This window comes from Vidua chalybeata, chromosome 15 (assembly GCF_026979565.1).
Source record: "Vidua chalybeata isolate OUT-0048 chromosome 15, bVidCha1 merged haplotype, whole genome shotgun sequence".
NCBI classification, from domain to species: Eukaryota; Metazoa; Chordata; class Aves; order Passeriformes; family Viduidae; genus Vidua; species Vidua chalybeata.
In genome coordinates, this window is record NC_071544.1 from 8103162 (window position 1) to 8130785 (window position 27624).

General features: G+C 39.0%; 1 protein-coding gene across 13 annotated transcripts in view; it reads left to right on the plus strand.

Moving 5' to 3' along the window:
• The window catches only part of RAPGEF6 (Rap guanine nucleotide exchange factor 6), a 122401-nt gene that overhangs the window by 78129 nt on the left and 16648 nt on the right, over window positions 1-27624 (plus strand). For 6 of the 13 annotated variants that reach the window (XM_053956304.1, XM_053956313.1, XM_053956308.1 and 3 more), the window contains 18 exons: window positions 2886-3069; window positions 3880-4016; window positions 4511-4669; window positions 4886-5038; window positions 5571-5735; window positions 6674-6781; window positions 7133-7336; window positions 8021-8129; window positions 9871-10114; window positions 10707-10864; window positions 12002-12016; window positions 14754-14994; window positions 16029-16412; window positions 18590-18801; window positions 19686-19809; window positions 22132-22155; window positions 24813-25033; window positions 27054-27245. In XM_053956304.1, the coding sequence (XP_053812279.1) occupies window positions 2886-3069; window positions 3880-4016; window positions 4511-4669; window positions 4886-5038; window positions 5571-5735; window positions 6674-6781; window positions 7133-7336; window positions 8021-8129; window positions 9871-10114; window positions 10707-10864; window positions 12002-12016; window positions 14754-14994; window positions 16029-16412; window positions 18590-18801; window positions 19686-19809; window positions 22132-22155; window positions 24813-25033; window positions 27054-27245 (3034 nt within the window). The remainder of the gene's footprint in view (window positions 1-2885; window positions 3070-3879; window positions 4017-4510; window positions 4670-4885; window positions 5039-5570; window positions 5736-6673; window positions 6782-7132; window positions 7337-8020; window positions 8130-9870; window positions 10115-10706; window positions 10865-12001; window positions 12017-14753; window positions 14995-16028; window positions 16413-18589; window positions 18802-19685; window positions 19810-22131; window positions 22156-24812; window positions 25034-27053; window positions 27246-27624) is intronic. The other 7 variants (XM_053956305.1, XM_053956309.1, XM_053956315.1 and 4 more) reach the window with 3 other exon arrangements.

Sequence of the window (27624 nt, forward strand, 5' to 3'; positions counted from 1 at the left end):
AAAGAATTGAACAGGTATTACACAGGAGAAACATCTTTCTTTACCCTTTTATGGGACAAGGTCTGAGGTGCCCAGCCGGAGACCCGCAGGGAATCCAGGTTGTCTCTTCAGATGTGGTTGGACGGGGTCTCACCTCTGCTCTCAGAAATGAGTTTCTTGTATCGATACCTGGCAATCATCTTCTCTTAGTGACCAACCAGTTTGCATAAATTTTCTCCTGCCTGTTTATTTCTGTCAGTTCTCTCTCCTTTCACTTCTTTCAAAATCCTTCATTTATCACTTTGGGAGTATGTAGTCTTTGTGGGCAGCAACATCATTGTCCAGCAATAATTCCAATTGTGGTTAAGGCTTCGATATTAAAATAGATTATCTATAAAATATTTATCAAGGATGTGTATTTCAGTAGATACCCTTGTGTCATGGTCCTGATTCTGGAAATCCATATTTGTGTGAGATTTGAGGATTGCAGCTTCAGGTTTCATTTTGTACATCAGTAGTTCACAAATGTTTGTGTTAGGATTGATTTTTATATTTGATAATGGAAACAGCTGGAGCATTGTGGTTGGGATGAGCAGCTACTTCTGCAGATGGCTTTATGAGTGAAATCCTTCCTGTTCTTCCAGCACTGACCTGCCAGCATTCTGTCACCATCTGCACAGAATCTTTGAAACACAGTTGGAGGACCTGCTCCTATTCCATAGTTTGATCAAAACATAACTTATCTATCAAGAAAGGAGTTGATTTGTCTATTTTCCTATATAGGATATAAAAAATTTGGCAGAACCTGTAGCCTCAGATTTCCTTGTTTAGCATGGGTGTATCAAAGTGAGGATTGGTGCTGCTGTTTGTCATAGCATGGAGAAGCTGGTATAAATTGTGACTGTTTAGATGAAGAAATGCTAGAAAGGTCCTTGAATAAAATGCTGTACTGATCATGTGCTGCTGAGACTCTCCAAGTGCAATTTGCGCTTGGGCTTAATTCCAAAGCTGTTAATGTGAGCTACAGAAGCCAATAAAGTGATGTAATGTAAAACAGATTTAACCCTCTCTATATTGTTATCCTTCTCTGAAAGAAGTAGATTTTTAAAAATCGTTTAAGCTTTATTTATTAGGTTTGCTGGCTAATTATCAAAATGAGGACGAGCTCCAAGGCCCAAGATTATATTTAAACCCCAGTATTTTTTTTTTTCTGGTGTAGGATGACAAAGCTGTTCCTCTATGCAGGTATTGGGGCTCACATCAGCATGGAGTGTGTAGGGAGATAGAGCCAGTGCAGTCTGGTGAGATTAAATCACTTAAAATGAATATTGAGCAGGAGAGCAGTGACCAAGTAAGGACCTTCTGGTGAAAATGAAGCACAAGCAGCAAATGCATAGTGGAATCAGGGACATGTGTCCTGGGAGGAATATAGGAACGCTGCCCTAATGTAGGGTTGGGATCAGGAAGAGTGAGGCTCAATTGGAGTTGGATTTGGCAGGGCATGTGACAAAAACCAGAAGGGCTTCTACAGGTACATTAGTCAAAAAATACAAAACCCCAAAAAAACAGATAGAAATTGTGCTTCACTCCCCCAGTAAATAAGGCAGGAGAACTAATGGCATGGAGAAGGCTGAGGCACTCAGCAGTTTTTGTCTCAGTTTGCACAGGTTGCTCTTTGCACATCTCTCCACACTCCGAACATCAAGCCAGGGACTAGGGGAACAAAGTCCTTGCCATGGGAAGAGAAGGTTGTGTTTGAGAGCACCTGAGGATCTGAACGTGCACAGGTCCAGGGGTCCCAAGGCAGGGCATGGCAGGGTCCTGAGGGACTTGGCTGATGGCACTGTGGATGCACTCTCCATCTGGCAGTCGTGGCAGTCATGTGAAGCCTCCAGAGACTGGAGAAAAGGGATTAAGGCCTCAGGGATACCTGACTGCACTCTGTCAAGACTTAAAGCAGATTTATTAGAAAGACTTTTTAACGTGTCCTGTAGTGACAAGGACAAAAGGTAGATGTAACTTGGGTAGAGGGAGGAAAATCTTGCCTGTGAGGGTTTTGAGACACTGGTACAGGTTGTCCAGAGAAGCTGTGCCCTGCCCCATTACAGTGTTCAAATTCATCCTTTATTTTGGATGTCTTGTGAACATGCAGGGTACTTGATGCCTTAGCTCAGTGTTTTTGCAAAATCTCAAGGATTTCTTCAAAGTGAAAGTGAGTGTTGTAAATCTGCTCATTTAAAAACAAACTCCATTTTCTGCAAATTTCTATATAATTGCCTTATACTTTCCAGTGACACATCTTGTTGTTCAAATTTCTGAATTTAAACAGAAAAATGATTTGCATTCTGGCTTAAGCTTTAAAAAAAGTGACTGAGCAAGTACTCTGTAGAAGCTGAGAATTTGAAACTACTTTTTTCCTCCCTTCCATCTGTTTGGAAATTTATTTTCATGCCATTACATCATTTAAACTGTACATAAGGAATTAGTGTAAATGATTCCAAATGATTCTGCTTTTTGTTGCTGGTATTTTGTTCTCTTTGGCCATTGTCTTGTTGGTCTGCTCAGGGTGATGTCTATGTTGATGTCTATTGCTGACAGTAGAAATGTGTCCACAGGCATTGGGTAACCAATGATATTACTAAACTATATTATTATATTGTTAATACTATAGACTCAAATGGTGAAAAAACAATGTCACATGAATTCACAAGAAAGAGAGAATAATTGCTGTAAGATGAGACTCTAGTAGATTTCAGCATGTTTTCCTCAGTGTTCAGAAAGGGAGCTGTTAGAGATTCTGGTTAGACTTGTTGGTCACAGGATTTAATCTTTATTAGCTACCTCAGGCCATAAATCATTGACCTGAGGACATTGAACTCTCTATCTGATTGACATTTTCTTTGTAGGCTACAGAAAGTGAGATGGGAGATGTTGATTTAACGGGTCTTCCGGAGGCACCTGTAGACTCTGAAGATGAAGAGGAGGAGGAGGATGAAGATATTGACAGAACTTCTGATCCACTTCTAGGGCGAGATGTTGTCCGAGAGTGCCTTGAGAAAGAGCCTGCAGATAAAACTGATGATGACATTGGTGAGGAGGAAAAATACAGTAGTAAAATTTACATAGGGCTACTTCATATAACATCTGTAAGAGAAGCATAACCAAAAACTGTTTGATGAGTTAATGTTCAATGTTTATCTCAATAATTGAATGATTTCTCATTTTGCTCTGTTGATGCTCTTGATTGAATGATGTCTTCTCTTTCTATCTGAGAGAGTATTTGTTCTGAGAATTGAAGTATTTTGAACAACAGTCTTTGTGATGCTTAAGATATGAGGTTTTACAGTCATAGTATGCATTGATGTAATGGGACATGTAGCAAAGTAATTCTGACTGCCTGAAACAGTTGAAGTAGTTATTAAGTAGCAAAGAGAACATACTATTACTGAATATAGGTATACTTAACTGTAAGCTGCAAAACAGTTAAAATTAAGATAATTTACTGCAGTGTTTAACTAGAAATTGGCATGAATTTCAATAGCAAAATTTGCTTTCTGCCGTACTTCAGGTTGCGTCTCTGAACAGTGGAAAATCATTTCATGCTCCTGTCTAGCTTATAATTACTGTACCTAGGGGTATTTTTAATTTTTCTAAATGTTTGAAGCTGAAGTGCTTTTACTCTTAGCTAGACTGCTGCTCTGAGAGTCAATCAGAACACCAGCAAGGCTGTGGAGCTGAGTTCTGGCTGTTGATGACAAAGTGCACACAGGCACTAATGGGAAGTGTAACACCACTGAAGAATTTCAAATTAATTTAACTGAAGTTTAATACACTTGTGAAGGGTAAGGAGTCCTTGGAAACCCTTGCAGTCATCATACCAGTGTTTCCTTTGTCCAACAGAGCAATTACTGGAATTCATGCATCAGCTCCCTGCCTTTGCGAACATGACCATGTCTGTGAGGAGAGAGCTGTGCTCAGTGATGATATTTGAAGTCGTCGAGCAAGCAGGAGCCATCATACTTGAAGACGGCCAGGAAGTAAGTCCCTGCTTCCAGAAGAAGTTTTAAATCAGTAGTCAGGCTCCCCACCATAGGTGCCCTGAATCCCTGTCCTGAAATCTCTCTTCCTGCTTGGATCAAGACATCTGGAATGGCATTTGCTGTTCATCCCTCCAAGAAGGGGTGAGGTAGACTCATCTCTGGTAGTGACTAAATGGGTACCCAGAGAAAGAATGCTCATTCTCACTAAATGGTACAAATATATAATGGCAATTAGCCTTCTTACTAAGAAAGCAGTCTATTAATCAGTGTTTCTCCCTCCAGAATCAGTTCTGAAGTGAATGAAGAAAGCTGAAAAGCATTCCTCTTTCAATCTCCATCTCTTGCCTTGCAGTGCAGTTTTGGTGAATTAAATGTTGCAGAGAGGTGGTGTCAACAAACTGGAGGCTACAAGAATGAGCCTTTCTGAGATAAGAGCTTACAAAGCTGTTGAAATAGCTTCACTTATTATTTTTTTTTCTTTCTTTCTCTAGCTTGATTCTTGGTATGTTATTTTAAATGGCACAGTAGAAATCAGCTATCCTGATGGGAAGAGTGAAAGTCTCTGTATGGGAAACAGTTTTGGGATTACTCCCTCACTGGACAAACAGTACATGAATGGAGTGGTCAGAACCAAAGTAGATGATTGTCAGGTAAGGTTGCAATTATATATAACAATCTCTTATTTTTAAGCATCTAATAAAAGAAAACAGATTGGAACAGGTCCCGAGAAGGCTACAAAGGTGCTCTGACAGCTGGAGCCTCTCTGCTGTGGAGAGAGACTGGGAGAGTTTGGGTTGTTAAGCCTGGAGATGAGGATACATTCATATTTTAGATATTTTAATCACTGTTGTTCTCCTTGGGGGCAGTTTGTGTGTATAGCCCAGCAAGACTACTGGAGGATTCTGAACCATGTGGAAAAAAACACTCACAAAGTGGAGGAAGAAGGAGAAATTGTGATGGTAAAGGAGCACAGGGAACTGGATCGCAGTGGAACCAGAAAAGGACACATAGTTATCAAGGTGCATTTCTTTCTATGCTTTCCATTAATCTAGTAAAATTTTACTTATTAGTAAATAAATACAATTTCACTTTGAATCTAGTATGTACATACTCAGTTTTGTCTGTGTCAGCTCAAAAAACTTGACTGGAAGGAATGTGTATCATATACCAAATTTACTTCCATTTCTCCTTCAATAAAGGTACATACATTGTAACCTGATCAACACATACATCGAGTTTTGTATTGGGAGCACCCTTTGGGATATTTATGACCATTTTTTTGTAATCTGAAAGAGGAACTTAAACTGCTTACTAAAAATTAAAATTAAGGGACGTTACTAATTGTTTTAGCCAGGTGTTACCTATGCAAAATGTCAGGGCTGAGAGAAGCAGGAGGATTTGATTTAAACATGTTGGTGCGTTTTCTCCTGAGTTGGCCATAACTGAGCTTTCTAAAGGGATTATACTGGTCACGTGGGTTTCTGTTGAATTACTCTTTAGGGAGAGGTAGTGATGAGAGATATCAGTTATTTTTTCATTTGCTTTTTTAAGGCAACACCCGAGAGACTCATCATGCACTTAATAGAGGAACATTCTATTGTGGATCCAACCTACATCGAAGATTTTCTTTTAACATACAGAACATTTCTAACAAGTCCCTTGGAAGTTGGAAATAAACTCTTGGAGTGGTTCACAGTGGACAGCCTCAGGGATAAGGTTGGTTGGAGTCTAAGAGATTAATATTTCTGGTGAAAATATATTTAAATTGATCCCTTTTTGTATTGCTGACAAGCTAGGATAAATAAAACTAGGTTCCACTCTATCTAACTGTGTCCACATTCATGAAAAACCTTGATAGTCTGGAACTTGCATCATGCCAATTTGTTGATTCTTAGCCAATGTTTTTATGTGTTCTAGCCTTGAGCTGAGGAAGTTCAACATACTGTAAAAGCACTAGAAGTTTCCTATAGGAAATTGTACAGGGTCTGCTGTGGTTGCTGCTTCTCTTCTTTCTTCTTTCCATGTTTTTCATTTGGGCAACTACTGGTTTTTAATAAAAGGAAAGATAAAGAGAGGTGTGTCATCAAACAGAAGCAGAACTGGTATAATTTTAGAAGAGAAACTGCTATAGACAGATTTTTTTTATAATATAGGTGGATAATATAGTTGTCAGACTGACTGGTGAATAGTAGTGACTTTACTATTCTGTAGCACCTACAGAGGCAATCTGAATACTTAACTAAAATTTTTTAGAAGAAAGCTTTTTATTATCACAACTAGAACTTCCTTTAAAGAAATCATTACAATGCTTTAAAAGGTAATTTTCATAAACAGTGTCAGGAAGGCTTAGCTGAAGATGAATTTATGCACCAGTAGGTACTGGGTGATGTAGCCAGTATTTTTTAGGTATAAAAATACTTGGGTTTTTAAATTTTTCATTTACTTACACAAATAAAGGGAAAAAGAAGATGATTTCAAGTGTAAATGCCTTTTTCCTGTCAGATACAGTAATCTGTTTTATGTTCTTCTGCCACATCCAAATATTCCTCTGTGTTTATAGATGAATGCTTATAGGAGAAGAACCATAGGTACATTTATATGTGTATATATATATACATATATACACACACACATAATTTATTTTGTTTTTACAGGTTACCAGAGTAGTGTTACTGTGGGTGAACAATCATTTTAATGACTTTGAAGGAGATCCTGCCATGACTCGATTCCTGGAAGAATTTGAAAAGAACTTGGAAGATACGGTAGGGGCAAAAAAGAACGTCACATTTTCTAGTACTACATATTTCAATTTTCAAGTGTTACCAGTGCCTAACAGCTGTAGTCCCTAAGTGTAACAGTTAACAGGTGGCTTTTAACATGGGACATATTTGTTCTTAAGTATAAGTTAGATATAAAGGCCATATACAGTAATACCTATGGCACTCACCTGGGAGTTTTTGCATTTTTGCAAAAGAGGACAAGGTTTATTTAGTGAGATCTGGAAATCTGGCATCAAAAATCTATTTTCTGGCACTTGGGGTATTTTTCGTAACTGTTCTTCCATTTCTGATAAAAGAAACATTGCACTGCATTTTGTGTCTTCTGTGTTACAGAAAATGAAAGGCCATCTCAGATTGCTGAATATTGCCTGTGCTGCCAAAGCGAAATGGAGACAAATCACCCTGCAAAAACCTTCCAGAGACTCTCCCCTGTTTTTCAGCCTTCTTGGAGGCAGTGACAAGGGGTTTGGTATTTTTGTAGAGACTGTGGAGATAGGCAGTAAAGCCGCAGAAGCTGGACTTAAGCGTGGTGATCAGGTAAAAACAGTTAATTTAAAATGTTCTGCCTCACCCACCTCTTGGTTGTTCTCAACAGAAACGTTATGCTGTGTACTAAAACCAAACCACTGGCAAGTGTGGGAATGCCACAGCTCAGCTTCCATTTCTGTCTGGTAAATGGGTTTCTGTTAAAAAGTTTTCAAAATATATAAAATATTTAAATATTCCAAAAACAGAATTGGAAAATAAATCAAGTTATGGGTTTTTTTAAAACTTTCTGATTGGAGATATGGTTACATTGAAACCATCAGATTGTTCTGTGGAATTGATTCTCACCTGATGTGTTTGATCCCAGCTCACTGAGGTAGGTGAAACAGTGACAGGTCACACTCAGTGAAAATCCAGCTTTTGAAGTGATACTAGTTCTGTGGCTCATGAGCCACCATTTCTGATTAATTGCAAGAATGTCATGTTGTTACAGAAAACAAACTTACTTAAAGCACTTTTCAAGTAAAAATGGAAGTCCTGATTTATTTACAGGATATGACTTCTCTGACATGATGAAAGTAGTTATTTTACATGGAATGTTTTAATTCTGTAGCTGCTGTAAAGATGATATGGTAATTTCTGGGAAGTTCTTACTGTGCCTGTATGATCACCTTTGTATTTGTAAGTCTGTCAGACAGATGTTTTCCTAACAGTCCCAATTTTTATTTCTTAAAGATAATGGAAGTAAATGGACAGAATTTTGAGAATATTACCTTTGTAAAAGCTCTGGAAATCTTAAAGAATAACACACATCTCTCCATTACTGTAAAAACAAACATTTTTGGTGAGTAGACTTTATATATTATATATTTTTATGTGTGAAGGAAAACCTCCACTCCTTCTGGCTTTATAAGTGCAATAAGGTTCCACCTTTTTTTTTTTTTTTCCAACTTGCCCTTGAGGTGGGAAGTTGTGCAGAAGTCCCCTCATTGTGCCTCTGTTTGCTTGGATCAGTTCTCATGTGCCAAGGGCTGCATGTTGAGTGGCACAGAGCCAGCACAGGCAGCTCTTCAACTCCCTGAGAAACCCTCAGATGACTGTTTAAGCTGATTTAGTGTCCCTCCATGCAGTGGGGCTGAAACAAAGCCAGGGGATCTGGACCAAAATATTTTTGCCAAGAAACAGCAAAAATGTAAGACTGGGATTTTGTAAAACTTTTTTTAATGGCTGTAAGAATGAGAGGATAAATTACCTTTATAATTGAAAAGGGGATATAAAAAGTGGTATGGCATATAAATGTTGGCTTTTAATTGTCATCATGAATATAAACACCTAAATACCTCTTTAAAATCTCAGGCAAATCATCTGTTCTTTTTCCATAATCTTGTTCAGGCAACAGAATAACAAGAGCTACAGAAGGAAGGAGGCTGTGCACAGGATAGCTCCTTCCTCCATAGTTGTACCCATATCTTCTGATGGTTTTCTTCTCCTATTTCCTCCCTCCAGTTACCTGCCCTTGCTCACTATTGATTTTCTTTTCATTATTATACTATGTTTATCACTGTGCAGCTAAAAAGGTTCAATCCCTCAGCAGTTACTTATTAGCATAATGCAAAAAAGCTTGAAGCAACCAGAGTCACCAGTGGTCCAGACTAATGTGAACTGACATGAAATGAAGCATCACTATAGCTGAGACAGTGATAGGTGGTTCATTTGTATTATAAATGTGAGCAACATACATTTACAAGTGGTTTTTAATCTCCTCCTGCTAGCTGATAGAATTTCAAGGTGATTTCTCTGATAAATTTTAATGAATTAATAACTTGAAGCTTTTTTTACAACAGTGATACTTATTTTCCTGACTTTTTAATTGAGTGTTAAGTTTCTGACTATGAGCAATTCCTGTTGTTCTGTTCAAATCTATACTTAGAAAGCTTGTAGCCTTAGCTTTTATTATACAATGGAAATTTACCATTTAATTGGACTTTCTGCCCAGAAAATTTTGGTTGCTTTCCTCATAGGGACAATCTGATTAATTTGCTGTGTTGTCAGTTCTTCATTCTTCCAGTATCTCAATAGAAATTGAATTCAGTATTTCAGTAGAAAATACTGAATTTCTGAAAGGTTTTCAAATGATTTTTAAAGGATCTTTAAAGAAGTAATTGATGTTGACAAGACAATTTGAACTTTTTTTTTCCAGCTTATATATGTGGAAAGAAACAGAACAAAACCCCTATAAATTTCCATGGAATTCTAGCTTTGAGAATGTCAGTGTGGGTTATAGACTAGCTTAGTTTCATAAATGCAATAGGAAATCTGATGCAGCTTCTGTTCAGTAGTGTTAGTAGAGGCAAAGACAGTTTGGGAAAATACCAGTCTGTGTTGCAGTTACTCTTGAAGAGGCATGTGCATTCCATTACCTAAAAGGTGCAAACAAAAGAGCCAATAAATGCATAGTGCTTATTGCCCTGAATGCAGCGTTTCCTTATTCTCTCTGAGATGTAAAAGGTTTGAGGGAAAAAGAATTCATTGTGAAGTTCTGAGTGTGCAAAGGTTACTCACAACAACTGTATCTTCTCTTACAGTGTTTAAGGAGCTGCTCTGCAGGATAGGACAGGAGAAGAATGGAATTCCACATATTCCGAAAATTGCAGAAAAGAAAAACAACCGTTATTCTATCCCAGATATGCCTGGAGATGTGGAACAGATGTTTCCCCGTGAAAAAGGAAACAAGAAAATGAAAGCAAACACTGTATCTGGTGGAAGAAACAGAATCAGGAAAATTTTAGACAAGACCCGTTTCAGCATCTTGCCTCCAAAACTGTTCAGGTTTGTCAGACTCTTCTGTCAAAAAGTAATGGTTCCTTATTAGGTTGTGATACATTAATTATAGAATGGTTGGAAGGGGATTGGGTTGAGAGGGAACTTAAATATCTTAAAGACTATCCCATTTCAGCCCCTCCCATGGCACCTTCCACTAGACCACGTTGTTCCAAGGCCCATCCAGCCTGGCCATGAACACTTCCAGGGATGGGGCAGCCACAGCTGCTCTGGGCATCCTGTGCCAGGGCCTCACCACCCTCACAGGGAGGAATTTCTCCCTGACATCTACCTAAAACCTACATTCTTTCAGCCTCAGGCTATTAAGAGAGACCAATTGCTTAGTATTTCTAGTCATTATGTCCATGTTGCTTATATTTGTTAAAAAATCATGGCACCCGCCCCATGAATGCAGAACAAGACCAAAATACCTTTTCTCTCCTGATGAACACTTTCAAATCTTTTTCCCCATCTTGTTTTGAAAGCCTGTCTACAGCATGTAGTTAAAACAGCTGAACACCATTATTTTTCTTAGTATCATTGATCCCAAGGTGAATAGGAGGAGTTTAATGCAGATAACTGAAGCAGAACTGTTTTGCAGTGATGGCAGCGTGAGCCAGTCTCAGGATGACAGCATCGTGGGGACACGGCAGTGCCGGCACAGCCTGGCCATCATGCCCATTCCAGGCACCCTTTCATCTAGTAGTCCTGACCTGCTGCAGCCCACAACCAGCATTCTGGATTTCTCCAACCCTTCAGGTAAATGGCAGCTTGGGGTTGATTTACAGGATGGTTCACAAGGCAGCTGGGCCAGGGGGAATATTGCAACTGTACTCACATCACTGGTGCTGAGTGCAGTTGCCTGTGCATCCTGTGGGCCTAACAGGGCCAAACTGGAGAGGTCCTGAAAATCAACACTGCCTGAACCTCTCTTGCCTACTTTTTTTAAGTAATGTGAGACTTACTTATTTTTTACAAAGAAATGGATTTTATCACTTCTGAGAGCCTTTAATTTACTTGGCTCAGGTGGAAGGAGATAATCTTTGTTTGCCCCTTTCTCCTTTGCCATCTCTCCTCGGTGCTTTGACTTGTCCATCCTTCTGTCTGACAGTGTATATTTCAAGCAGTATTGTGGATAGAATAGGACTGCCTTGGTATCAGCACAATGATGTTCATGTTTCATGTTTTACAAACGTTATGTATACTCAACAGTATGTCTAAAATTCTAAAAAATGTTTTGAGATATGTGGTCTGGGCTTTCATTGTTGTTGCTGTAGGATTCCAGTTTTTAGGGAGGCTGCAGGAGGCATTTCTTGCAATATGCAGCTGCCTGTAAACATGTTTAGTCAGAATCTTTTTTTCCGTATTTTAAGTGTAAGTTCTGTACATAATGACATATTCTGTAAAGTGTTTTGTGACTGTGGCTTATGTTTACATAAACTTGCAGATTTCCCCTTTAAAAAGGATGTGCACAGATACATCCTATCAGGTGCATAAATACCCAAAGCAAAAAAGTTCCCTTTTTGCTGCAATTTCAGATCCTTGCTGTCTGCATGAGAGCTACATGTTTTTCTAAAAATTTTTATTTAATACTATACAAGTTAACTGCTTAATATGAAATGGTGGTAACTAGTTCATCTTGGATAGAATCACAGAATAGTTTGTGTTGGAAAGGACCTTTAATGGTCATCTATTCCAACCCCCCTGCCATGGCCAGGGACATCTTCAGCTGCATCACTTAGCTTTGCTTTAAGCTTGCTATAACAAATATGCTGCCAGTTTGAATGTCAGAGAAAACCAAGTTATTTCTGACAGTGTACATTTGATAAGTTTTGTAAGCATCTCAATCTTGATTTTGTGTTGATACAATTTTTTTTCTTTTTCTCCTGTCTGCAGCTGTTGGGTTTTACTGTAAGTATCCTCATGTAAAGCATCCTGCAGACCTTAATATTGCATGGCTTGCCTGTAAATTTAACACTATCAGATGTTGCACTGACATAGTTATTACTGTAGGGCATTGGATAGCCTTGTGCTCTGTAATTTTCCTTAAAACAAATCCATAGGTTCCTGTACAGGCACAGTGCTGTGCTGAGGCTGAGACCTGCATTTTATTCCCATTTCTGCCCCCAGCACACTGAATGACTTCTTGCAGGTTCCTGTGCTTCTCTGTGGCCTTGCTTTAAAGGGATGAAGTTGCTTATATCTCTTTCATAGAACTGAAGTTTCAGAGGATAACAGTTTGAGATTTAGTTTGATCTTCTGTTGGACTTCATAACTAAAATTCTGTGCATGGCAAATTGAAATGTGCTTTGTATTGTCAAAATGAGCTGAATAATGCATAAAAAAATTTAATTTAATAATTTATGTTTGCCTGCTTAAAAGCAAAGACTATGAAGACAGAAATGTGCCTGTAATTTTTCCCTTATCTGTCACAAGTTACATTGTTTTGGTTGCATGGGTTTGGTTTTTTTGTTTGTTTGTTGGTTTGTTTGTTCTTTTTTACTTTTTTCTCCCTAATTAAATTTCAGTTTTACACCTTGAATATGTTCTTGTTTTTAGGTATGTTGATACCAAAGTATAGATGTTTCCCTTCTTCTATTTCTTTATTATCACTATTATGACAGGCACTTCTCTAATTATGCAATATGTCATTTCCACCACTTTCACTCTGAAATAAAGTACAAAATACTTCTCGTTTATATTGTCCCTATTCACATATATATTGAACTTCATATTCAGCTAGAACCCAGCTTCTGATGAGAATGTTCTGATAATGTTTTAATCATAATCATGAAACTGTTAGAGGAATTAGCTTTCAACTGGAATTTTTTTAACCCATGTTTTCTTCCATCTTAAAATTTATTTACAACTGATGTTGAGCCTTTCTTTTTTCCAATGGGTGCTGGATCATAGATTACCTGCTTACTTTTTACCTTGAAATTCCTTCTACTTGTGCCCATAACACGTATAAATCCTGATGCAAGAAAAAGTAGCCCCAAGGTCACTGCCCCCAGGGATCTTTGTTGCCTCCTTAAGCAGTGGATTTTGATGGAGGGAAATCAATGTATAGTCAGTAGGGTGAGCAGCATCTAAAACTGTATTTTTAGCAGCTCAGAGAGCTGCTGCTGGGAGTGCCTGAAGGACCTGGATGCTCTGCCCAGCAGGATGACTCCCTGGGCTGGTTCCCCTTGGGCAGAGGGGACACCTGATCATCCCCAGTGCTCCAGGGCAGGTCATGTCTCCATCCACGGATTTGGCACTTAAGGGCTGGACAAATAGCAGTGAGAGAAGGGGAGGGCTCTTTGGGAGGCTGTTGCTTTAAAGACAACCCTTCCTTCCCTTCCCTCACTGGAGATCTCTGATGCAGCAGTTATGGCACATCTGCCTCTGGTGTGGTTTTGGAGAGCTTCAGACTCTGAAGCCTTGGCTGAGGGCTCAGCAACATCCTCCCACCTTCTCAGGTCTGCCGAAAAGCTGTGAAGTTTTAGTCTTCAGTCTTCAGGGAAGGGAAAATCTGGGCTTCCCTGTGCTTGAAATTACTGTGCATTTTGACTCCTGCAATTTTTTAAAAATCAGTTTTATTTTGAAAATCAAACTTTCTGTAATAGCTAATAGAGCAAGTTATTTGCAATCATCAAACTGTGAATTCAACACACATTTCTGTAGATATTTATTTCCTGCTGTAGGCTGCCTCAGATAAAGCTGTTCTCTAATGCATTTATAATACATAAAATGTGCTATAAATAAGTACACCAGCCAAAGAATTAACTGCTGGCAGCAGCTTAGTTCCTTCAGGGGAAAGAGTGAGGGTAAAAGCTTATGGCTAGTTCTGGGAGCAACCAAATCTCCTTTCCTCTTCACATCCTCCCACCCCAAGCCCATCCATCCGTACTTGGTGGCTTCCCATCCCTGGGAAGAGTGCCCTGGCACATTTGTGGATCTGGCTCTCACAGACAAAAGAGAGCCAAAGGAGGAATGATGCTGCCAAAGTTTTTAAGACACGCTGTGAAGGAACAGCGAACAGTCTAGTTACATACCTGCATGTCTTTGTACTTTGTACTTTGACTGGGGTGATGGGATGGTAGAGTAATTGAGTTAGAAGAAGAGCAGAGAGAAGAGTCTTCTTTTTTCCTTACAAAGATGAAGAAAAACCCAGAGTATTTTAAATACTTTTTAAGTCCAGCATGGTTTTTTTCCCCCAGAAGCTGGTTGTTTTTGTTTCCTGATGATCAAATGGGAGAGTAAATCATAGAATCACAGAATGATTGTGATTAGAACCATTAGAACTTGGTTAGGTTCGGCTTTTCGCCTCATTCCAAACCAAAGAATGGTTTGGCTTGCAATAAGATTATCTAATTCCACCCCCTACCTTCCACTAGACCAGGTGCTCCAAGCCCCATCCAGCCTGGTGCTGAGCACCTCCATGGATGGAGAATTCACAGCCTCTTTGGGCAACCTGTGCCAGGACCTCACCCCCCTCGCAGGGAAGAATTTGTCCCTAATATCCAATTAAACCTTCCCCCCTTCAGCTTTAGCCAGTTCCACCTTGTTCTATCACACGCCCTTGTAAAATATCTCTCCAAGTGACCTTGTGTCTTCTCAGTGGAAAAGTACTTCATACATTAAAGGTGTTACACTCTTTTTTTAGATATTCCAGATCAAGTGATACGAGTTTTCAAAGCAGATCAGCAGAGCTGTTACATCATCATCAGCAAAGACACTACAGCAAAGGAGGTGGTGAGTCACGCTGTCCATGAGTTCAACCTGACAGGAGCCCCCGAGACCTACTCCCTGTGCGAGGTGTCCGTCAGCCCCGAGGGGGTCATCAAACAGCGGCGCCTCCCGGACCAGTTCTCCAAGCTGGCTGACAGGATTCAGCTCAACGGACGGTAAATGTTCCTTGTTTCGCCTGGGTTTTATTTGGCTTTCAGGATTGAAACTGGACGTTGCAACCAAGACCTCCACGATAAGTAAGCCTTACACCAGGGAGAGGTGTTTTAAATAAAATGGATGGGTATCTGTTGGAAGCACAAGCAAGTAAATGCCAGTAACTTACACTTGCCTCTCTTCTTTGGATCACCTTCCTCTTCTGCACCCAAAAATCCCTCCCTAAATCTGCAGCAAGCTTACTTGAAGGCAGCTAAATTTAGCAGATCAGGATAATGTATATAGTGGTTTACACTTGGAGAAAAAGGTTATATTTGTTTTGACACTTCTCACATGTACTTGAGGATTAAAGAATACAATTAATTTCTTTCTCAGTGTCATGCTGCAGTGAACCGATCCTAACCTGAGATAAATTCTTCCATTTTTAAGTAAACTGTTCTGAATGTTTCTGAAATGCTAAGCGCTTTGGTTTTATCTGATGACCTGACCCATACCAGAAGAAAGTTTATTAAACTAAAATATTCTGTAGTTGTCTTTGCTAGGCAACAGAGGGAATTTATTAGTAATAAATTTTTGTGTATCTGAAAGCGATTTACCTGGGACCATGGAGTGAATTTTCCAGATATATATTAATTTCCTGAATACTCTGTGCCCCATGCAAATATTAGTGTGCCACAATAAATTTATGGAAAAAAAACACGCAAAATTTTATAAGAAATGTAGAAATACATTAACAGGCGATTTCTCAGAACTAGTGTGTTTTTTGAAATGCTATTTTCGCTGCTGAATTTATAAATGGAAAAGGTGAGCACTACAGCATATTACAGAGTACAGTGTAAAAATATTAACACCGAGCTTTTGAAATGTTTATTTACTTAAGTAATGGTGCTATTTTACATTAACTGAAGTACAAGGTTATGTTGTCCCTTCTTGTCTCTGTAATGCTCACAGTGATTGGTATAGTTCAACATCTTTGTGTTCACAAACCCTCTGAAGAGCATCTCTAATGTGTTGTTGTTACTCACTTATTCTTCAGGTATTATCTGAAAAACAATATGGAAACAGAAACCTTATGCTCAGATGAGGATGCTCAAGAGCTCCTCCGAGAGAGCCAAATTTCCCTCCTCCAGCTGAGCACCATTGAGGTGGCCACTCAGCTTTCCATGCGGGACTTTGAATTATTCCGCAACATCGAGCCAACGGAATACATTGATGACCTGTACAAGCTGGACTCCAAAACAGGGAATGCTCACCTGAAACAGTTTGAGGATGTCATAAATCAAGAGACCTTCTGGGTTGCCATGGAAATTTTAGCAGAACCCAACCAACTCAAAAGAATGAAGATTATTAAGCATTTCATTAAAATTGCTCTCCACTGTCGAGAATGCAAGAACTTCAATTCCATGTTTGCAGTGATAAGGTAAAATACTTCCCATTCCTCAGATCTGATTGGTGCTGTCACAGGCAATGCTGGTAATCCAAACAGAAAGGAAAGAAATGGGAATATGCTGAGCAGACTACAGCTGGGGCTGGGTGGTTTTCCAAAACCAGACTGGTCAGAGACAAGTGACCAGAGATTGTCACCAGAGCCTCTGCACTGTCACCTCAGCACTTCAGTCCTGTTGTGGTGCTGGGTGTGACAGTCTCTTTTTCACTGGTACCTTGCAGGAAAAGAGAAGATGGGTACAAAACACTGTTTGATTGATGAACTGCAGAAACCTGCCTGAGCACTGTGTCATTTTCTGTGACTTTGGCACCCAATTTCCTTTCTTTTTGTCATTGTTACTTTTCCAGGGTGCACCAAGTCGTATATGTGATGATGAGATTACTTTCCTTGCATTGTAAGGACTTCCTCAAATCAGTCTTGTTTTGGTTTCATTTTCCTTCTCATTCTTTCCTGGCATCTGCTTGCTTTTCTATTTTTTTCCCTCTTCAGTTGCACATTTAAGCTTTCTCTTCTGATTTATACTGAATGCTGCTGCTTTAACAGCATGAGTTCATCATTTCCTGTATTTGCAATTATCTTACACCCAGCCTTTACTGTAGGAAAAAAAGACACTGTGATTCATCAGACAAAGATCTGGATTTGTGCTGTATCCCAGCAGCATTATTGAAAACATGATTTTAAAATATTTTCTTCCATGTCTAACCAGTTCATCAAATGTATTGCCTAATGTAGTTAGTCATTAAAGAATTCATGAATTTCTGTGAAGGGTACTGGACAATCATTGAGACTTTGGCTGCTCATTATGTGGGAATACACACATGGATACTGATTCTAATTTTTATATTCTACTCCCTAATTTTTCATGGTTTATTGTAGGTAAGGAAATTACTCTTTCTCCTTCTCAATTAAGTCCAATCAGGCCATGACTCAAGTGGTCTTTTGTCTGGGAAAAAGAAAAAGGCAAATAAGTTAGGTTTTGTTTTACTGTTATTTTGAGAAGAATATTTTTTGTTAGCATATGGCACAGGGGTTCTCCTTTTTGCCTTGTCCTGCACAGCAGTTTGGTGCCATATGTCTCATGAAATAGGAAGATAAGCGTCCTAATGTAGCATGGAAAAGAGGAGCTGTGGGCTGGCATATGTTTGATTTTTTCATGTCAGAGAAGGCTTTGTTTGGCATAGCATGGAAAGAAATTTGTCTAAAAAATAACCCAAATACAAAATAAGTTTTTGGGAAAAAAAAAAATCTGAGAATAGCAAATTCAGTGATAGTGTGGCTCTGGATTTGCTAAGCAGTGCTGGAGCACCTCCCTTTCCAGTTCCACAAAGGTGAGGACTTTGCAATTATTGCAGAATTCCTTGAGCATAGGTGGTGACAAATTATTATAGGGAGAGTGGATTTAATTTATTTAATGGGGTGTTTTTAGCATCCAAATAATTCTGGATATATTTTCACTTAGTGGCAATGAGGGCACAGTGGTAAGTTTTAGCATATCTGCTGCTTCCAATTCTCAGTCAGTTGCTCATTTACAAACGCTCTTGTCTGAAGCTCTGAAGTCAGAGAATCACAGAATGGTTTGGGTTGGAAGAGACCTTAAAGATAATCTCATTCCAACCCCCTGCTCTGGGCTGGGACACCTTCCACTACACCAGGTTGCTCCAAGCCCCATCCAGCCTGTCCTTGAGCCCTTTAAGGATGGAGCCTCTCTGGGCAACTTGTGCTGGGGTCTCACCACCCTCATGAGGAAGAATTTCTTTCTAAAGTCTTGCCACTTTTGCTTGGGATGAGGTCTTGCACTGTTTTCGTTTTCTGTGCAATCATTGGTTCACCTCATGCATTTTTTACCATTTTTGTTCTTAACGTGGCATACATTTTTACAGGATTCTTAAATAGATGTCAGTCCTGTGTTACAGAGATATTATTTTGGCAGGAATTTGAAATTTGTACCTTGAATAGTCATGGTTTTTACCAGTCCTGTTTAAACAGCAGAGGGTTATTGTGATGAACTCGTAGCCTCATATTCACCCAGCTTCACAGTTAACCTTGGGAAAGCTATTTTTAATCCTTAAAACAACCCCCCAGCCCTTCACTTCCTTCTGAAAGGTAATGATTCCACTCACAGCTAATAATGAAACATTTCTGCTTTGCAGTGGGTTAAATCTTGCACCAGTAGCTCGTCTCAGAGGCACTTGGGAAAAGTTACCCAGCAAGTATGAAAAGCACCTCAGAGACCTTCAAGATCTTTTTGATCCATCTCGAAACATGGCAAAATATCGCAACATCCTCAGCAGCCAGAGCATGCAGCCTCCAATTATCCCACTTTTCCCTGTTGTCAAGAAAGATATCACATTTCTGCATGAAGGTAATGTCAAACAGAGAGGAAATAAATGAAGCATTGAATGTACTTCAGCCCTTTCTTCAGTGCTCTGTGAGTCCACATGTGTCTTACGAAGCTGCCACCAGTAGGATGCTTTTGAGGGATCCTTTATAGGAGTAAAATAAAATAGAACTGAAAATGCCTAATGGAAGAGACTGGTCCGAGACAAAAATTAAAAATAAAACGTATATTTTTAATATTCTGAAAGCAATGCTGTAATCCTCCTCAGCTGTCCCAAGGTTTAGGGTGGAAGCGTAGGTGAGTGTACTGTCTGGTAGCTACACTACTTCAAATATTTTCTCTTACAAAAAACTTGTTGCTGTAATGTTTCCAGGTTTTCATTCCATGTTGTGGCATGCACACAGTGATACACCTCCTACTCTTGCTTTCAACATTTTCAAGGGATTTTGTTGAAATGTTTCCGTTTTGTTCAGTTTATACAAAGTCCTGTTCGCAACTGGTTGAGGTGAACCATTTCCAAATATGCTTAATTCTTGGTTGTGATGGTTCAAAACTATTTGAACTTTTTTCCTAATGTGAATGTTGTTAATGGGAATTCTGTATTTATATTATTTTAACATTATGCAAATAGATTTGGGCATAGTTCACTTGTTCCTTTTTCCTCCTACTTATACTTGTTACTTTAGAAATTGATTAATAAAATCATATAGGCTAGTCCAAGTGGGTTTGAGTCCATTAGTGTTTTGAGAGAACATCCTGTTTTCTTGCTACTTTGATAAGAAAAAATTGTGTTGATTGGGGGACAGGGAAGGGAAAAGGGTAACAAGGGAAGAGCTAGAAGCACAGTGGCTGTTCAAAAATATTTATTACTCCTTTTCTTTCCTTTTGTGTGTGTTTCAATTATGCAGGCAATGATTCCAAAGTGGACGGCCTGGTAAATTTTGAGAAACTCCGGATGATTGCCAAAGAAATCCGCCAAGTTGTCCGAATGACCTCTGCAAACATGGATCCAGCTGTGATGTTCAGACAAAGGTGTGCAATGGGAAGGGCAGCAGCACTGAAGGGGTCTCAGCGTGGGGGGATCTGGGTCTCTGTGTGCATCAGCACGTTGGTATTTCATTGTGTACCTCATCATTGACATCTACCATCAAACCACAGCCTTTATCAAATTATGGCAAAACAGTTGATGCTTCCCAGACCTGCTTTGAATGACTAATAAATCAGTTTATTGCCTTTAAAAAGCACAGAAGAATAAGTTCTAATTTTAATGATACATATTTCTGTCAAATAAAATGTTAGTGTCAGTAGAGCTTCGAGAGAGGTGTAATATTACAGGGTACAGTATTTAGATATGAGAGAGAGATAAAAAGCACCTAAATCACTGATGTATAGATCTGAAATGCTGTTTCAAAACAAAACCCCACTGATAACATATTAAATTCAAACTAAATATTTTTAATTTGTTCTAAGCACAGCTTGTTCCACCTACATAATGTTTGATATGTTCAGGCTTCAGCAGGTGGAGGGTGTTTTCTTGGCTTATTTTTCTTATTTTTTTCTTTTTATCTTGATGCTGAATATCACCAGGCTTGGTGTTAACAAAGTGCAGAATAAAAGCAATATAATTCCTAATCTGGTGCTGATTAGCTCCAGATTTTATTTGGTGGAAATGAATTATTTCCTGCATCTGTTTTCTTCCCACTGGCTGAACTGAAAGCATCAGTGGCTCTGTTGTGTCCATACAGGGTCCTGACCCTGTGGGTGTCTGTGGGGTGGGTGGTGGCCTTGCTCCTTGCACTGTGCCTCAAACTGATGGGCCAGACAAGCCCCCTCAGGGTGCAGTCTGGGTGGGGAGTTGGGTCATGGCTGAGTAGCCACATGGCTCTGACTCCAGAAAATGACAAAATACTCTCCTGAGCTGCCCATACCTGTGTGCTCCCCAGCAGAGGAGAACTCTCTGAGCACCCCTGGAGGGAGTAGTGCAAGTAGGAGACACAGTGGACAGTTTTTGGGTGAAGTGTGCTTCATCCACTCGAAATTCCAGTCACCTGTGCAGCTGTGATTCTCTCTGATGTGTGAATTCAGTTATGTCTGTGCAGTGGAAGGAAATAGGGCATGCAAGGATAGGGAGCCTTTCACAGAGGATCATCAATTCTGTCTGGTTTTTGTTTGCAAGGCTGGCTATCAGGAAAGATATTTTTTTTCCAAGTACAGGCATTTAAAGCCAGCCTGGATTGGGCTCTGAGCAGCCTGGTCTAGTGGAAGGTGTATAGGGGGATGTAAGGGGATGAACTTCAGGGTCCCTCCTAACATGAACTGTTCTGATTCTAAAAATGGCCCAGTCTGAGCCAAAAATAACAGATCCTTGTTAATGTTATTTTGTTTCAAGTGGAGATTCACTTTTATACAGTTGGGTTGGAATTAGCAAGTATTTCATTTTAAGTATAAAATTAAGAAGTCAGTTACTGAGAAGTTGTGATTGCTTTTCAGAAACTTGGGCATTCACAGCTGAAATTAGTCTATAAATAAATTTCCCTGACAGCCCATGCACTTCCTAAGACCTCATGAAATCTAATCATTAAATAAATTTAACAGTAAATAGTTGCCTTTAGTATGTTTTTCAGAATTACAGAACACATTTTAATGACTGTAATTTAAATTACACACACTGCCATAAAGTGCTTAGGCATCTAATATTAGAGATAGTGCCAAAGATTAAAAGAAAATAATTCCATGTTTTCGTGTCATTTATATTAATTTTCATTGTCTTTCATGTTTGATCTCTCAGTTTGTGTTACGAAGCATCAAATAAATGCTTTTGAAGATGAAAAACCAACAAGAAAGATGTGTATTAGTGGTAACATGAGACTTGCTCACAAGGTCATTACCAATTACTGAGAGCGTCTAGGCTTTCAAGGTGTATTTGGCAACTGGCTTGTTTTCCAGCCAACAGTCAAGAGAAAACAATATCATAAATTTGAATATTGATAGTGATGATTTCTCATACACTTGCAACAGGCAAATAATAAATTAATCCCATTTTCTGCAATATGAATGAGTTGCACTTCATCAAATTTGAATTTGACTTACAGAAAATAAATTAATGCAAGTTTGAATTTTTCAATTCATAGATTAAACAAAAAACTGATAGATATTAAAGTATTTGTCGAGTCTTGCCCCTGCATTTCATGAAAACATTGTGTTATTGTTTGAGAAGAATGTGGCTGTATAGAGATTTTTCTTTTCTGTTCTTTCCTGTCTACATCTTTCCTTCCTGACTCTCAACTGTTTTATTTTTTTCCTGTGCTTTTCTGTTCAAATACATGCTTCAATGTATATGGCTCTTGCTTACAGGAAGAAGAGGTGGAGAAGTTTGGGGTAAGTGTAGAGCTGAATGCAACTAAGATAAATAAAGATTATGCAACTCTTAACATACTGCATCCTCCTCGTTAGTGCATGCATCTGAAATACAGCATGCATTTTATTAACCCTGCAATACATGTTTTTTTGAAAAGAGGAGTAAGGGGTTACAGCCAACATTTTACTGCAGCTATAAGGATTCTGAGTTGCTTTTGTGTAATAGATAAGTTGTTTGAGTTTTGGCTTTGTGCATTAAAAAAAAAAAACTTGCTGTGCAGTTACATTGGAAGGTAAAATATTGTGGGAAGTAAATGAAATAAGTAACTTGCCTTATAACGTGTTACGGAAAAGTTGAAGCCATTCTGCTTTTTCAACTATAAGGACACTTTGAATTGTGGTAATGATGTAGTAATTTCCTCCCTGAAGTTTGTCTTCAGGCAACCTTCAAAGTATTTATTTTTAGCATATGTTTAAAATATATCTCACATTTCCTGCACCAAAATCCTCATTGATCCTACTGGGAGTGTTGGTTGTGTGAGGTCTGGATCATGGAATGACTAAAGATGAGAGTTCTGATGTTGGCCAGGGAAATTCCTGCCTGGCCCAGGGCAGTGATTTTAAGACTGACATTGTAGCCGTATTTTATGTGTTCTGTGTTACCTGTGTGCCTTTGCATAGCAGTGATGGGGACAGTGCCAGGACTTGGGCTGGTCCTACTGGGCTTAGCAGGTTTGGATGCTGGTCCCTGATGCTGGTGTGGATGCCCTTGGCTGGCAGCATTTGGTGTTCAATAATCAACTGCTCACAAGGCAGCTCATGGGGAAGAATAGCCAGGGCCCATGGAGCCACTGTAATTTCTAAACCTTGGAATTACTGTGAACACAAGGGAATAAGGAAAAACAATTGTTAAAGGAAGTAGAATTAAATTGCCTTAAAAAGTCAAATCCAGACCTGAAAGAAAAAAAAAAGTCAGTGTGTATATAAGCAATAAAATATTTCTGTCATTAAAGATAAACATAATTTCCTGATCATTGTAGAATAGTTTTGTCCTTATCCATTAAGAGACAGGAGTGTCCCCTTGGTTTGAATAGCTGTGAACACTCTGTCATGCCTTTTGCTGCTCCTTGTCTCCAATAACATCTCTCTTTTATTTAATTGAGCTATAAATTGCTGAGACTTTTCAAGCTTATATTTTCTCTCAGAATGATTTATTTAACATGTCTGAAAATATTGTAGTCAGCTGTTTTCCAACATTTATTTTCTAAGCTCAGTTTACTTGATTCCTTGGATTTCCTCTAACAACATGTTTCAGTCCAACTCCTTTGGCCATTATGGCTCTTCTGTGCCTGATGTTGTTTATTCTGCCACTTGTGATTCTGTAAACACACGAGATCTTGATAAATGTCTTCATGTAGCTTTAAAAATATTCATCTGAATATTTAAAAACCTCCACACAAACCCAGCCTTGAACAACTTTGACATTTTCCATTAGAATTTACATGTGACTTATACTGTGATCTCTGTTTATTTAAAAATTCATCAGAACTGGTGTGGCTGAGGGACTTCTGGCAGTTGAACCAGAGGTGACTGTGTTTAAACTATACCCTGATCAGTTGTTTGGTCATTCTTCCAGTGTGAATGGGAGTGACTGTCAGGGAGAGTAACTCATGTTCTTTAACAAGTACAGTATTATTTATTTTTGCCTCAGTTACTGATAGATTTCAGAGCTCAAAATTTGGAGCATTGAGGAGCATCCTCTTTCATAGATACAAGTCTGGGTGTATGTATATAATCATCACTGCCCTCCTCACCTTTCTTGGGATACATTTTTTAATGAGCTGCTCTTCTGTGAATGTTTTTAGTTAATTGAAGAAAGAAGTTAAGTGTGTAATCAAGTGCACTTTGTACATTTAACATAATTTGCCCCTTGTTTAACCATTATGAGAAGCTCAGTTTTCTAAGAGGATTGCAGTGGTTACTCCTGTGCTCAGCTAAGTGCAAGGAGTTTCTGTGTAAGCCTGATGCACACAGTGGGTACCCAGTTCCTTAAACCACCAAAGTTACCAAGTTTGTCCAATTTCAGAATCTACAGTTGAATTCATAGAGCTGTTAAGGTTGGAAAAAACCTCTGAGATCATTAAATCCAACCATCAAACCAACACCACCACCATGTTGACCACTAAACTGTGTCCTCAAGTGCCTTACACATGTGTTTTTTGAAAACTTCAGGGATGCTGACCCCACCTCTGCCCTGGGCAGGCTGTTTCAGGTCTTGACAACCCTTTCCCTGAAAAAGTTTTTCCTAATGTCATTTAAACCTCTCCTGGCACAACTTGAGACTATTTTTTCTCGTCAGCTGTAGGTCCTGCAGCACAAGCCTGGGGGTTGTTAGCGGAGCTGAAGGAGTTCCGCACGCAGCACTGCCCCTTATTCTTCCCAGCTCCACACTTGCATAGGCAGTCCTGTTCTAGGCTCAAATCTCTGCTCTCAATGTACCCAGATATGTTAAGACAGGTGTTGTTTTAATGCTGTTCATCTTTTTTAACTCATTTGCATCAGCATGCACTAGCCCTAACTGAAGATTATTGGTATTAATCTGCTTTGGCCTATGCTGCTGTAGCTCTTTGTTGCTGTTGAGAACTGAACCTTTAGTGCTTTGATCTTTTCTCTCGTAGGTCTCTGAGCCAGGGCAGCATGAACTCCAACATGCTGGACGTGCAGGGAGGTGCTCACAAGAAACGTGCCCGCCGCAGCTCGCTCCTGAACGCCAAGAAGCTCTATGAGGATGCCCAGATGGCGAGGAAGGTGAAGCAGTACCTGTCCAACCTCAGCGTAGAGACAGATGAAGAGAAGATCCAAATATTGTCACTTCAGTGTGAGCCTGCATACAGCACTTGTAAGTACAGTGAGCTAGAACAGCAGCATGATCTACAGCATTTATAAAAAACATTGTTCCTTCTCTAAAAGTACTCTTTTAAACTTTTCCTCTGAGGAGAAGACACTGTAGTAAGGGTTGTTTTCTCAGGTTATGTACTGAGAGATTCAGCAGGACAGCATGTGTGTTCATGTTTTGGTTGAGCTCAAAAAACTTCTATGATGTTTTTTTATTTTGACCTTTAGTTCCTAAAGCTGTTAGTCTTTGCATCAGTCTGGCAGGAAATCCATTAGCACATCAGCTCTGCTGGTGCCCTGCTGTCCTTGCACAGAACTAGGAAGGATAAAAGTAGTCTTTACCATATGAACAGCAAGAAATGAAAAGAGACAAAATCAATACAGAAACTGCAATGGATTACACCTTAGAATAAATGAAGATTGTTGAGAAGGAGAAGTTAGGTCAATATTGACTGATGAGTTTGACATGGCTTGACAGTCACAAATTGAGGACTACAGCAGGACAGCTCTCATAATTTGAGCTCTTGTCAAACAAACTGTTGTCTGACCTGCTGTCTTACACACTTCAGTAAATTCTTATTTAGAAATGAGAAGTTATAATTGTGTTTTATTCAGATACTCAAGCAGTTTTCACTTTCAAGAAAGGCAGATTTGTTTCAAAATAGATGAGTAACAACCATGCTAAACAAAATTGTTTCCTGCTTGTTTTTTTGTCCAAATATAGCATTTTAAGGCTTTTTTTGTCTTCAAATACAGTTTTATCTCTGATGAGATAAGTTCAAAGCATGACTAGGAGATGACATCTTGAAGATAAAATTTTAAGTCCTTCTGTTATCCAGTATTAAGAATGCAAATCCTTATTATTCCCTAAGATGCTGTCTTATGCAAATTTTCTTTTAGCTTTTACTTTTAAGTAGCACTGAAGCAGGAAACCTGGAAATGGCCACATTTAACTCCCCTTTAAAAAATTTGTGTTTGAACTCTTTATAGATGATCTATGTGCAATCGTAGGTACCAGACCCAAGAGAAAAACATAAATGTTATCAGATTGTTTTTTATTAGTTTAAAAAAAAGAAATTGAAATCTTATATGCATGGTGCTAGCCATAGATATTTGAAAGTAAAAACAGGGAATATATACTGACCTACTTCATGTAGTTAGGCAAATCAGGTCCATATTTTCTTAAACATCAGAAAGGAAAATGAAGTTTAAGTGGATACAGAAATAAATATGTAGTAGATTGGCATATTATTAAAAGCAACATCTTTAAAAACTGGGGAAAAAGCCCTAAGCTCCAAAACCCACAGGCAGTAGATCCAGTTGAGATTATCCTCGTTATAGAGCTGGGAGAAAAAATAGAGGAGTGATGTGTGGCATGAGGGAGCTGCCAGCCCCTCGTGGTTTTAGATCTGGTGCAGTGAGAGCACTGACCTGTCCAGGGATGTCTCTCCCCACTTGGTTGGATTACCCACATTCAGGGGTTCAGCTCCCCCATTTCTTACCTCAGTAATAAGCTTCTGCCCTTGCTTGTGGTAGGAATGAACAGTAGTGACACTGCAATCCAGAACTTTCCAACAGAATTTAAGGAGAAATCAGATGAGGAGCAGTCTGTGAATTGCTGTGTGATTAAAGCAAAAGCTCAAGCAGTGCCCTGTGCTGTAAATCACTTGTGCCATCTAGTGAAACATTTGATGCCAGTTGCAAAACCAACTGATTTTGAAAGAAGTGCTGTTATGCAATTGCACCTTGCATGCAAACATTTAAAATACAGTCTTGTGGTAGAAATAAACAACATCTTTTGATATTTTGATTAAGTACTGCGATGGCACTTTAAAGAATTTAGGGCTTTTTTTTAAAACCCTTCACACATCATCTTCAGTGTGATGGGATCGTAATGTTTGGACTAGAAATGGTTTAAAATACAATTAATCTTCTTTATACAGTGGTTCCTTTGTCTGCAGTTGTACTGTAATAATTGTGCAATTGAAAGTGCTAGATATTTATATGCAGTTTTTCCCTAACAGTGACAAAGAATTTAAGTGAGAGAAGAGGAGGAAAATCCTCTGAAATGTCTCCAGTGCCCATGAGATCAATTGGCCAAACCACAAAAGCCCATCAGCATCAACAAAACCGAATGAGTCAAGTTCTTCAGGTCCCAACTGTGAATCTGTACCCCAGCAGGAAAAAGGGATTGACAAAGGATCATGTCACATTCAGTGAGTATCTTCAGTTCACCTGGCTGGGGAGGTTTAAAGGTGTAAGCAAGCAGGAGGGAGGAGCTGTTTTGTAGCTGAGTGGTTTATGTGAGATACTGCTGTGCTTCATTAAATTAATTCATTTTAAAGCAGCTGATACATATTGCTGTGTTTTAAGAGAGAGTGCTTAGTCATTTGCACAGTCTTTTATAACTTTCCTTAAAACAGTTAATGGTGAGGTGCTGTCTCCAAATATGCTCTTGCTCCATGAAGTCTAATATATTTGGGTGAAATCACTGAAACAAATCACAGACATTTAATATTTTAACCTCTGGGACACCATTTTAATAACATTATGGTCAAATGGAGCAACATATATTATTAGTTGCTCCTAGTGAAC